The sequence below is a fragment of the Corapipo altera genome, unplaced genomic scaffold, assembly GCF_003945725.1.
Source record: "Corapipo altera isolate COAL_440 unplaced genomic scaffold, ASM394572v1 1, whole genome shotgun sequence".
NCBI classification, from domain to species: domain Eukaryota; kingdom Metazoa; phylum Chordata; class Aves; order Passeriformes; family Pipridae; genus Corapipo; species Corapipo altera.
Genome location: NW_020884873.1, coordinates 4,037,346 through 4,049,856, shown reverse-complemented (window position 1 = coordinate 4,049,856; position 12,511 = coordinate 4,037,346). Strand labels below are relative to the sequence as shown.

The 12,511-nt window shown below is 38.5% G+C and overlaps 1 protein-coding gene across 16 annotated transcripts in view; it reads right to left on the bottom strand.

Annotated features, from left to right (window-relative positions):
* Window positions 1-12,511, bottom strand: part of SOX5 (SRY-box 5) — a 640,197-nt gene that overhangs the window by 83,135 nt on the left and 544,551 nt on the right. For all 16 annotated transcript variants that reach the window (XM_027659186.1, XM_027659196.1, XM_027659172.1 and 13 more), the window contains one exon: window positions 8,136-8,221. In XM_027659186.1, the coding sequence (XP_027514987.1) occupies window positions 8,136-8,221 (86 nt within the window). The remainder of the gene's footprint in view (window positions 1-8,135; window positions 8,222-12,511) is intronic.

Sequence of the window (12,511 nt, the reverse complement as noted above, 5' to 3'; positions counted from 1 at the left end):
GTGAAAGAAAAATAGGATAAATGTGTTCATATGCAAGACGAGGCAAAGGATTTGGTTTCCTCATGCTGGGGCTTTTATAAAGATACAAAAATATGAAGCTGAAGGCTGGTAAATAGGAAATAACACGGAAAAGATGTGCTATTTCCATTGTCCAAATGTCAAACGCCAATGGGAACCCACGGGATGGGGGGGAGGAGGAGTAAGAGCTGTATAAGCATCTTGTAACAGGTTCTTCTTAAAGGGGACTCTTGAAAACAGCTAGGCTCTGATATTAGCCCATATGGGCTCAGGGAAGTTGGAGAAAATGCTGGCTGCACCTTTTCCAGGCTATTTGCATATGTTCTTTAGTATGCAGAATGTCTCTGTATGTAATTGAATTGTTGTTTTTGCCTCTATTAATACATATGCAAATGAGTTACTACTGCAGCTGTGCTGTATTAATCATATGTGTGCTTCTGTCTGTCTGCCCTGCAGGCTCAGGGTCGGAGGGAGGGGGAAGAGGGAATTCAGTCTCTTTAACCTACAAGAAAACTCACTCATGCAGACAGAGGTCTGCTAGCAAACAGCAGGCCTGAGTTACAACTGGAAGGCAGACAGGCTGGTCATTTTTCAGTCTTTTTTCATTTTTCATAGATATGGATGGAATCTGAAAGTTATGCAGAAGGGACTGTTAATCTAGATAAAATGAATATGCTACCACTGCTAATTCTTTCCCCTGGAGGGCTGGGGAGGGAGTTATAATCTGACAACCCTCAGAGTAGCCATGATATTGTTTTATCATGTGTATTTACTGCCTGTAAATGTCCACTGTGTGTATGCTCAGACACTCACAGTGCTCAATAAAATACAAAACATTTATATGTAGTATGCTGTAAAGGCTGGCCCTAGTAAATTGATTGGATTCTGAAAAAATGACATGATCAAGCTTTTCATTCAAATCTATTTTGATAGAATATATTGAGTTTACCCATGACATTGTATAAGATTACATCAAAAGCAAGTGTGGGCTGTTTAGACACCAACTACAAAGCCCATTTACCCACCATGAACAAGATTTATTTGAGCTGGTATGTTCTGTGGTTCATGCTTTTACACAATCTATCACAATCTCTAGCTCTCAGCAGGTATCCACAAAGTAAGGACTAGTTGCATCCTGGTGTTGCAAGGCTTGCTTTTGAGCTAATTGACAGGAACTTTTTCCATTTAAAAACATAGGGATTGCTCAAAAAAGCCTTTGGAAATCAAAAGCCCCTCACCTCACACCTTAGTTATACATAGTTTAACGAATATCTTAAAATCATCACTAGGATTTCATAAAAAAATAAGAAATCTTCTGAAGTTCAAATTTTTTGAAGACAACTTACCCCACACCCACACAGAGATCTTTACTGGGTTTATATGGTCATAGCTTCATTTACATGAAGAGTACTGGGTCCCACATTTTTCTAGTTGAAGCACCTTGGTCTTCACTGATCTCTTCTAAAATGACCATCTCAGCTATCCATTTGCAGAACAGGTGGCGAATATCTAGTGGCCAACACATTCCCTTACAAAGCCAGAAAGAAGTGGTGGACAGAAGCAGGGAATATAGAATCTGCATAAGGCAGCAATTTTAAAAACTACTTCAAAGGGCATCTAACAAAAACGTATACGTATTATGTTGCTTTATTACTCCTATTATTATCATTATTTGCGATGGCCATCAGAAACAGCACAGTGATACACTGAGCTAATGGCAGATGGACAACTGCCATCTTTTGGTTATGCTAATGAGAAATGTCACTTTTCATGCACTTAGTTGTTTTTTTTTCCCAGATGTGTGGGCTCGCAGTGAAAAACTAATTCTGCTTTTTTTATGCTTAAGTGGATTGCATGAGTATTATAATATTGTAATTAAACCGTGCACTAATGATTCATTCCCTACAAATTAAGTCAGAGTCCAATTAATGAGAACAGGTAAAGTAAAAAAACAAACAGGGAACGCATACTAACTCTCACTGTTGAAAAGCCAGCTTAGATGGTATTTAAAGGAAGATACTACCCAGTAAATAGAAAGAATAGCCTGCCACTGCTCAGAAACAATTTACCTTCTTGTAAGCAAAGAAGTTAGAGTAATATCCCAAAGATGAATGGAGACTGCAGAGTAAATGAATAATGGATAAAGTATTGCCACCTCTTGGGTACATTCTGTAGAGACAATAACGGGGCATCGGACTTTTCTTCTCAATCAGAAATAATTAATGTCTCTGCCTCTCTATCAAGTTGACTCCCCAATACAAAGAAAAAGTTCTCAGTATTCAGATGCATCGCTACAGCGTTCATACAGTTTTTTTCAGGACCTTCTTTCACACATTTGAGGTGTTGCAACACTGGAAGGCCAACTACTTAATCTGGTCAAAACTGGTTATGTCTACAGATTATAGCAAGAAATCAGTTAAGAGATATGCAAAAAAACCCCAGTAATTAAATGTGCTTGACAATTAATGCATGAAAACATCTCTTTAAGAGCAAGGAGAGGTACTGTCATCAGCAACATTTCAAATAAAACTGAAGGAGGTACTTCAGAGAAATAAGTAGAAGTGGCAAGTAGAGAGATGTGGCTTTCCTGCAATGGTGTAGAAGCCAAAAGGAAGTTGGTAAGAAAAAAAAGGCTATCTGACTGAAGAGGCAGTGGTTGCACTTTAGTTTTGTTTCATGGGCATTAGATGTTTTATATAATATTCATAGGACCATTGGAACAGTCTATCTTCTGATCAGTCACTGTATACCTGTTAAATAGCACCATCCTTTCCATTTCCTTCAAGTAAAACAAACATGGAGACCACAGATACTATGCGACCCTTAAGATACCTAGAAACAAAGTTTCCCAAAGGAAAATTTGCAGTGAGTCAAACATGTAAACAACAGCAAGTTGAACAACTCTGAAAAGCCCTCAAACTCCAAACAGGTTTACTTCTTCTCAAAATTAAGTCACTTACGTCAGTGCCTACTTGTGGCCCAAATTCTTCCAAAAATATGGTCCAGCGTACGCATGCTAAATTCCATTTTAATTCAGTCCTTGGTATGAATCTTTCCACACAACTAAGAGAATAGTTTTGCAGTAAGAAAAACTAAATTGACCCAAGTACGTAACAAAGAAAGTGGAGACTAAAAAACCTGGTAAAACTATTTTTCCAGATATGTTTAGGGTCTGAATCTACTCATCATCTTTATAGAAATAGCCAAGGAGAACAAATCAGGACTCTTCTTCTAATGACTGGTGTTCAGGACTGAGACCCAGCTAAAATGCTTTTGAACTTGTACACTGACATGAAGTTCTCCTGATTCATATAGTGACAGGTTTGGTCATAATGTTGAACACAACCTGTTCCCAACCATTATGATGTCCTGTTTCATGCTAAGATGAACAGGGAAGAAAATTTTTTCTTTGGAAAAAGGTCTGCACTCAAAAAACCTTTTGGGGTGTTTTTTTTTTCCAAGAGCAGATGTTTGCAGGAAATTTGTATTACATCAGACTACTATACTGTTTTGACAGGACACAAAATGTCCATGCAGTAAGACGACACGGGCAGCTGTCATTATACATCCAGCATGATCTTTCAATGTAGTTATGGGTATATACAGCATTTGTATTACTGCCAATTAATCAGTCGTTGTCACTATCTGGTTATCAAACAAGCAATCTGGGAAATCTGAACCATTTGCACTCCCAATGGTGTGGATTCCTATCAGTTTTTAGATCATGCAATCAAGTCCTTTGTTTCCTAATGCTCAGAAAGCACGCAGGAAATATTTTTTTTAATCAGAAAAGAAATTATCAGATATAATGTTATACTGAATTTGTTCAGACTTCTGGAATCATCTCTTTCACACGAGTGATGCCCGAGATGACCGGTATTAAAATAATCACTTCAGTTTAGCTTGTGTAAAACTTGTTACACGATATCTATGCTTACAGCTTTGAATGTTGATCTTCAAGACGGAGGAATTTAATTCCCTCATTTGCCAAACCATATAGGAAAACATTGTGTTCATATAAGGCATACAGCAGTACTTTGGTCTCATTAGCCTCAGTCAGTAGAACACAGCGGCAAGGCTGTGCTCAGTTTTGTTCTTGTTCATTTGAAACAGAATCACCATGCTGCATCCCTCCTGAAGAACAAGGCCATATGATATTTATGAGGGAAAAAACTAACGGAAGAAACTCAGATGCTAAACAAGAGGGATTTAACTGCAATGAGAGTGTATTTTAAAATGACACTTCACACAACATTCAGGACTGAGTCTTCTCATTAACAGAGGAAAGCTAAAACTTATTTTTTTTTCAAATGGCATTTATGTCATTAAACGTGGGAATGAGTGAATATGCAGTGCTGATAGATAGTACTTTATCAGAGGACAGGTTCACATTTGCATCGTGTTAGTTCCAGCTTCTCCAACATGGCCCCATCCATCTACTCCTTTTGCAACACCTAACAATGTAAGTTTTAGTTTCCATTCTCACTGAGTCATTAGTCTCTCTGTGGATACTGAAAATAAAGGCAATCATGTATGGCTAATTGTGGCAGATATCAGATGACAGAATCTGTATATCCCAGTGTGGACTCAAAAGGCAGGGAGAGAAATGGAGGGCTTCAGATTTCACTGGGAATCAACAGGGGATTTCAAAATGAGAGATTACATTTTCACTGATAAAGAGTTTCTTTGCCACTGGAAAACAATCAGGTGTTAGCTGTTCTTCTATAAATACAGTGTGCATTTCATTTACAAAAAGAAAATTCAATTTCTGACAACCAGGGATAAAAAGGTACTTCCTGTTGATCTCATGGTACACTACTAAAGCCATGACCCGACTTAAAATTCTCTAATGAAATAACAAAGACGTGTTTATCGCTACACAAACAAACAAGAAAAATTCCTTGGCTTTGTCTTCACTAAGATAAGGTTGTGTACCAAATTCTGCTGGGAGCAACAAACTGAGCATTGTGTCAGGTCCTTTGATCTCCCCTGAAAACCACTGCTTAAAGTACACAAAGTCTGAAAGATGAGTGATAGGGAGGATAGAAAAAGAAGAAAAGAAGGAACATTGTACTTTCCTGACCTTTTACTGTCTGATGACCAGATGACAGAGGGTTTGTAGGGAACACTGTGGTTATATGTAATGCAGGGAAATGTCTGAAGTAAGAAGAGTTCCCCCTTGAAAGACAGTGCAATGCCATTTAAAGGTGGGTTTGGGCCAATTCTTCATAAAAAACCATCATGAATGTTTCTTTGTGACTCAACAAAGTCATCATCGTCACTGAGCTAAACTGGATTTGTACAGAGTTTGGAAGGCATAATCTTTCTAGGGTAGCAGCTACACTAGATTCAGCTCCAGTCATGTTAGCATAGCTCAGTGGCCATCCTGAGTACCACTGTATGATAAAACCATTCTCGAAGTGCATCTAGCCTGGCTCTTTCAAACGACACTAGAAGTTAAGTGGTATGCCCAATTTCTAATACACAAGTTGCACTGATTGCTGAAAATAACACATGAAGAAAGACAACTTTAATTTTTTCCATCATAAACATAGCCTTAGAAGTTGAGTCTGAAAGATTCAAGGGAGTCTACAGAGTCAGTAATTTGAACTTTTACCACTGAGTGGCTGCCAAACTCTCCCTTTAATTCCAGACTAAATAACATGCAGCAAAACAACATAGGTGAATTTGATCAGTATTTTCATTTTAATGTTCTTCATTGCACAGAAACAAGAGGCCTTTGAGGTTCTCAAATTTTCCACAACCCAAACTCATGCTAAGATATTTATGAAGTCAGTCACATTTGCACAAAGCCCACCTTTTAACAAGAAAACTGACATTGTGACAAAGCCTATTTTAATCAGAATACTTCAGCCCACAGCATGCACAGATACAGCCCAAAGATGGTCCTGAAATGAAAGTAAACCATTCTCCCAACTTACTGGAGCACTGACAGATTATTTTAGGACTAGCCTGAATGAAAAATAAGAATTAGACTCAGACCTCTGTTTTCTCATTGCTAGCTAGTTCCATGTTTGTTTTTCCTTCCCCCCCCCTTTCTTCCATATGTCTGTTCATGTGTGTTTGGCTATTATAAGCACTTTATCAATACTGACGTTACTCCTCAAAATTCATTTCAAAGGGATGACTTTCATGGCTCCCATGATTCTTAAGCCGCCTACGGTATTTGTAACTCGCAGAATCAGAAACTAACACACAGACAGTGTAGCTTTTCATACAAAGGCACAATAGGAATGAATGTATTAACCTCTGTGGTGCATGGAATGTGTCAGCTTACACACTGGCAGCTATTTCTGTGAAACTCAGCTAACTTCCGCTGGCTGTGTTAAAATAAAATCAAAAAAAAAAAAAAAAAGATCCTCCCCAGGACTGTGTCCCACGCTCTCGTATGCTGGCCAAACAACTGAAATATCTACTGATGTCTACTTCATACTGATGTGGGCCAAACAGAGTTTGAGAATGCATTTCACACGTACTGGTTATAAACACTGAGCCTTTCCAAGCAGGTATAAAGCTCTGCTGTTTCCATGTGACTTGGCAAATAATAGTGAGCGGGGAGACTCGTTTGCAATGGAGAGCATGGGACTTTTTTTTTCTTGTTTCTAGAAAAGAGCGTCAAACCAGATCATGCAGAATTACAGATGATTTGGATTTTGGTTTCCTTTTAGTCCCAAATTTTACTCAGCTTCGTCCTGCCAGCAAAGCATACATGGCAGGTAGCAAAATCCAAACTGCAGCAATGGACATAACATTTCCTTAATTCCAATGACTTGACAAGGGTTGTGTGGCTGATCAGTAATATCTGAGGAACATCTGCACTGTTGTCATTAAGACTCATGGACATCCTAACACTTTCAAAATTTAAAATTTTATCAGCAGTTTGAAAATCATATACATCTGGCTACCAGACCAACTCTTTCATGTAGCTGAAAAAAAAATTCTTTAGTATCTTTCCACCTGTTTTCTAATTGTCTATGTTAAATTAGGATAATCACTAATTATCTGCACTACAGCAGTGCCTAAAATGCTTGGGTACCATAAAACACTGTAGGAGGGGCCAGTCATTGCTCTGAAGAGCTTATGGCCTAAATGGACATAATCATGTAAACAACTTTTAAGCAGTTTAAAAGTGCTTGTCAGGACAGAGCTTTTCTGCCTGGCAATCCACTTCCTTTTGGTGGTTTACACCTAGCCAGCATTACAGCCTGCATCAGAAGGATCTAATGGAAAAGTGTCCCAGTTTTGGCTGGGATAGAGTTGGTTTTCTTCTCAGTAGCTGTGTTTAGGATTTAGGATGAGAATAATGTTGATAACACACTGATGTTTTGGTTGTTTCTAAACAGCACTTACCCTAAACCAAGGATTTCTCATTTCCCATGCTCCACCACTGAGAAGCTGTACAAAATGCTGGGAGGTAGCAAGGCCGAGACAGCTGACCCAAACTGGCCAAAAGAATATTCCATACCAGAGAATGTCATGCTCAGTTTATAAACTGGGGGTAGTTTTCCGGGAGGGGCTGATCACTGCTCAGGGACAGGTTGGGCATTGGTCAATGGATGGAGAGCAATGGCACTGTGCACCACTTCTTTTTCTTGTATTTTATTTCTCTCTCTCTCCTTTTCATTACATTTGTTGCTATTATTGTTGTTATTATCATTATTCCTATTCTATTTAACTTTATTTCAATTATTAAAATGTTCTTGTCTCAATCCATGGGTTTCACCACTTTTTTCCCCAATTCTCCTCCCCATCCCACTTTTGGAGAGGTGGAGTGAGTGAGTGGCCATGTAGCACTTAGTTGCCAGCTGGGGTTAAACTGCAACAATAAGAGAAGCAAACATGCCACTATGCAGAAATTTAAAGTACAAACCTAAAGTAGTTAAATTGACAATAAAGACACAAAAACCGTAACAAGAAGTTCCTGGAAGGTAAAAGTAAAATGTGTATCATTTGACGATTCTTTTGCTTCAGATGCAAATTTTATGAGACAAGAACAGTCCCAAACCCCTGTTAATTGCATTGTGTTGCAATGGAAGAGAAAACTGGTTTTCATATTTACTTAACCTTTGCCTCTTGTACATTGTGCTCGGACTTACCTGCAGTTGGAGTGGGCCTAAGCCCGGTGTTGCTGCGGCAGCAGCTGCCATGGTAGTTGGGATCAGCTGAACGGGGTAGGGGTCACCTAAGTAAGAGAATAATAGAGGCGTCAGCACCTTTTATCTACTCTCCACCTGCAAATTAAAGTCCTGCATTCACTCTTTCCAAAAGCCTTCTTTTGTGTGCCTTGTTGAGGCCTAATGAAAAGCTCTATTGTGCAGCCTTTTACTAACACTCTTTTCACAATTCTGGCTGAGAGAGGAATGTGAATAAAAGGCACAAGCAATTAAGGCGGAAACCTCATCCTTTTTCATGATGTATTTAGGGAAATGGGAAAAAAAAGTGCACATTGATCAGAAGGCTGCACTTCAAAAAAAAAAAGGAAAGAAAGAAGATGGGGGTGGAGGAGAAGAAAAGGAAAACAGTACAACCTTGATAAGATCACAGCATTAGAAGGGGACAAATTTACAAGCTTGTCCAGAATATGAAGTTAACCAAACTCCGCTCACTGTTAGTAAACTGAGCCTCATGCAGAGCAGAAATGGCACTCAATTGACTACTCTGCTTTCTTTCAGGTGAGAAAAAAAAAAATCTCACTTTAGTGTCAGGGTTTGATCCTACAACAAGAAAAAGCATGTGAAGTTAAGGAAATCAGATACAAGCCTCCGAAATCCCTAAATCCCTGCACTGACTCCACTTCATGACCTGGGATTCAATTTTGCTTCTGAGGGAAATCTACTTCATTCTTACTAAGAACTGCATTGTGCTGGATGAGATATAGAGACCTAGTAACAGTTTTAGGAAAAACTGCAGTCATTTATAAAGGAAAATTACCTGAGATGACAAAAATTGAGATGTAGACTGGTATGTTTTAATGTTATGGAGTACTCACTTTTGGTCACTCCTTACATATCTGATTTGTTAAAATAAACTTCACACTAGCCTGTGCACAAAATTAGTAAGAAAACTGGTAAAATATAATAAAAAATCTTACACACATTATATTGCTTCTCCAAATGATAAAAAGTTTAGGCACTTTCCACTGAAATAAGGCTCACCAGAGCATTTCTGTATGTCCCTATGTTCTGGTGACATGCATGATTTCTGTAGCATTAAAACAGCCACTTGAAATGAGACTATGGAAAGGGCAGAACACTTTATCAGAAAAATCTACCTAAATGTTCCTTTACATTTTATCAGAGAGGCAAATTAAAAGTTTTCCCCTTTATTGTGCTTTTTTGAATGAACGGGGGGGGGGGGGGGGAGGAGACAATTAAGAAGGTAATGCAGGGTGTTCTGTACAAGCATTATTAGTTATTATTGAATTAAAGTTTATAATGTTATCAAGCCTTAGTTACAGAAAACAAAGAGAATGACATTTATCTAATTTTTTTAAATGTTAGAAATAAGCTGAGTTGGCATAAACACATTCAGGAAAACTGCTAATATTTTTTTTCTCTTTTATAATGTAACCTTCTTTACAGAGATCTTTTCATTCAAGCATTTTGATCTCCCATTAAGAATTAAATACCACAACTTCTAAAAATGAAGGGCTAGCAAAAAACCGGGCTGGCAAGGCACCTTAACAGATATTTAACTTAAATTAAGTGTGCATGCTTATACTTAAGAACATCTTAACTAACTCTTTGCTGACTGAAGCCTCACAGTCTTTCAAGGCCTACCAGCCAAGCAACGGGAACCCAAAGGTCCACCCAGGCATCCCCATCCACAACTGTCTTTGCATCAGCACCAGGCCACAACCTCTCTATTTATGTTTGTCAATGGGCAACAGGTTGCCTGACTTATTCAGTTGTTTTTTTTCCCCAGAGGATGCCATTGTCCTACACTTTCCAATTTTACTTTGCTTTAACTGAGGCATCCATTTTCCTTGTCATATCATGGATGGAATTATTAATTTCTCTGACTTGAAATTTTCTGGAGAGTTATCTTGTGACTAAAGGCGTGGGCCTTAAACATGTGAAGACAGAGAGAAAAAAGAGATGGTAGTCAGAGAGCCAGTGTCAATGGTGTCTATCTGCTTCCATACCACTAGGAGCCCACAGGCTAATCTCAGCAGCAGTCTGAAAGTCTCCCCTCTAGAAGGGGACATTTTGATCAAAAACAAGCCATGAAAGAACACAAAATTTTTAGTTTCTCAACTCAAAAAAAAAAAGAAAAAATAGAATGAGGGAAAAGTTTCTCACTAGGACACTGATTCTTACAGCCAATTAAAATTCTTAGTTTTGAATGACTTGTATTAAAACATACATATTAAAAGACAGTTTCCATGCACTGTCCCGCATTCCTCTTCTCTCCACACACATGTGTAAGCCTCAGCCCATCATGCTAATTTATAAATCCCACTCTTCTCACCTTCCTAAACAGCCAGGCAGACTCTCACATGCTCATCTGTTGTGGTAATTCCTACCCTTTATGGTTCATTTGGTAGAAATATCAAGGAGATGTTTGTGAGAGAAGAACATGCTGAAGTCCCCATGGCCACAAGCACATCCTAAGGTCACATGCATGGTCACAACCACTTGCTTTGGAAGTGTAGGTAACGCTTCTGGGACTCCTACTAGAAAGCAACTACTACACCAATACATGCTAATGTAGTTTTTCTGGATTCTAAAGCAAAAACTCATCCTAAAACCAGATTATAGCTGTGCAGAGCTAGGCTCGTCTGTCTACTGGACTGGTTTTTTGTTAGCTCACTCTTTAAATGGTTTTACGTTTTTCCACTGCTCCCCAATAATTTTAACTAACAAAAACAGCAAACAAAAATGAAAGCCTTCTGCAACCTGTCATGAATCTTTGCACTGTTACGGTTTGGGGTAATATCCTCTGCTATAATGTGGTTTAGCACAGGAGACAGATCACAAAAGAGCAAGAAATATGCTTGAACACCATGCCAGGGCTTGGGCCACTCAACAGGCCAGTGTAAGAGCCAAGATTAGAACCCACAGACAACTCTTCAGACAGTGCCCTTCCCAGGGAAGGGTTTGGGCCCCTGTCCATGATAATGCCAAGCTCTTATATATTCACATGACACAGTGCAGAAGCAACTGCCACCCCTCAAACTACTAACAAAGGTCTCAGGTCTTATCTGATAAATACATTTCTTGCCGTTTCTCTAGAACATGATGCATCTTTCTACTATCCCTAAATTTATTCCCACAGAATGAAGTTTCTCACTGAGCAGTTCTAGCTAATTCTGAAGTCTGGGAAATGCATGTCTTAACGATTTCATTACATCTTCAGTAAATATCTTATTTTTAGATGTAAAGAGTGGCTACATTTTTTTCCCAAGCTCTAGGAACATTTCAGGAATGTGAGGCGAGATATACAGTTAATAGAAATAGATATTTCCCAAGCCAGTCAGAAGTTTGCACAACTGAGAACACCAATAAATTCTCAAACAACCACATTACATTTCCATTTACAAAATTCACTATTAATCTACTAATGCATGCACGCAGTAGTGTACCTCCCTGCATCTCTCAGCTACCAAAAGAAACATTTTGTGCAGTTCTTTCATGTTCCAAACTGCCTCTTGTTATGTGTGAACTTTTCTTATAAACAAAGCATCAGAGAGAAGTTTTGTTGCTGTTGTTTTTCTTTAGTACCCTATATGGTAAAATCTGGAGCAGATCAAAGGCCAGGATTTTTACTGTGAGAACAAGCTAAAAATTATTTCATTAGCTGATGTATTATTCTCTAATATATAATTATTTCCCAGCTACTCAGAGACATCACTTTGAAGAACAGAATTATTTGAGGCTGACTATATGAAAAGAGCACAGAATTTACTGGTGATGCAGCACCTAAAGAAGTGAAGGGGATGTGGGGGAGCTGATGGGGTATATTAGAGGTGTTGGGGACACTATGAGCAAAGCAGAATACCAGTGGTTCAGGGAAGAAAAAATGCAAGGCTGAACCCTCAATTCCGTGCCAATATTTTATTTCTCTATCCTTCTTCTGGTCCGTCTTCCACAAACATACCCAGAACCTCTTTCCTGATAATTTATGCACTGCAACTTCTTTCAATTTCAAATCACACCTTCATCCTTGCCCAAAATAATCTTCCAAGATCTTGCTTACAAGAGGATTTTTCATGAAGTACATTCACTTCCAAACCACTCTTTCTATGAACTCTCCTATGATACTCCACTGAAAACACTTTTCTGTGAAAGTAAGTTGTGGTACAGAGCCAAGTGGACATCCTGTCCCAAAACACAAAATAACAGCCCTGTGTTTAAGAACTTGATTTTCAACTGACTAGCTACCAAGTTCATGGATATTAAATAATTCTATACTTGTGGAAATACAACAGTGGCTCTTAAACCATTTATATGTTTTGCAAAATTTTATCAAA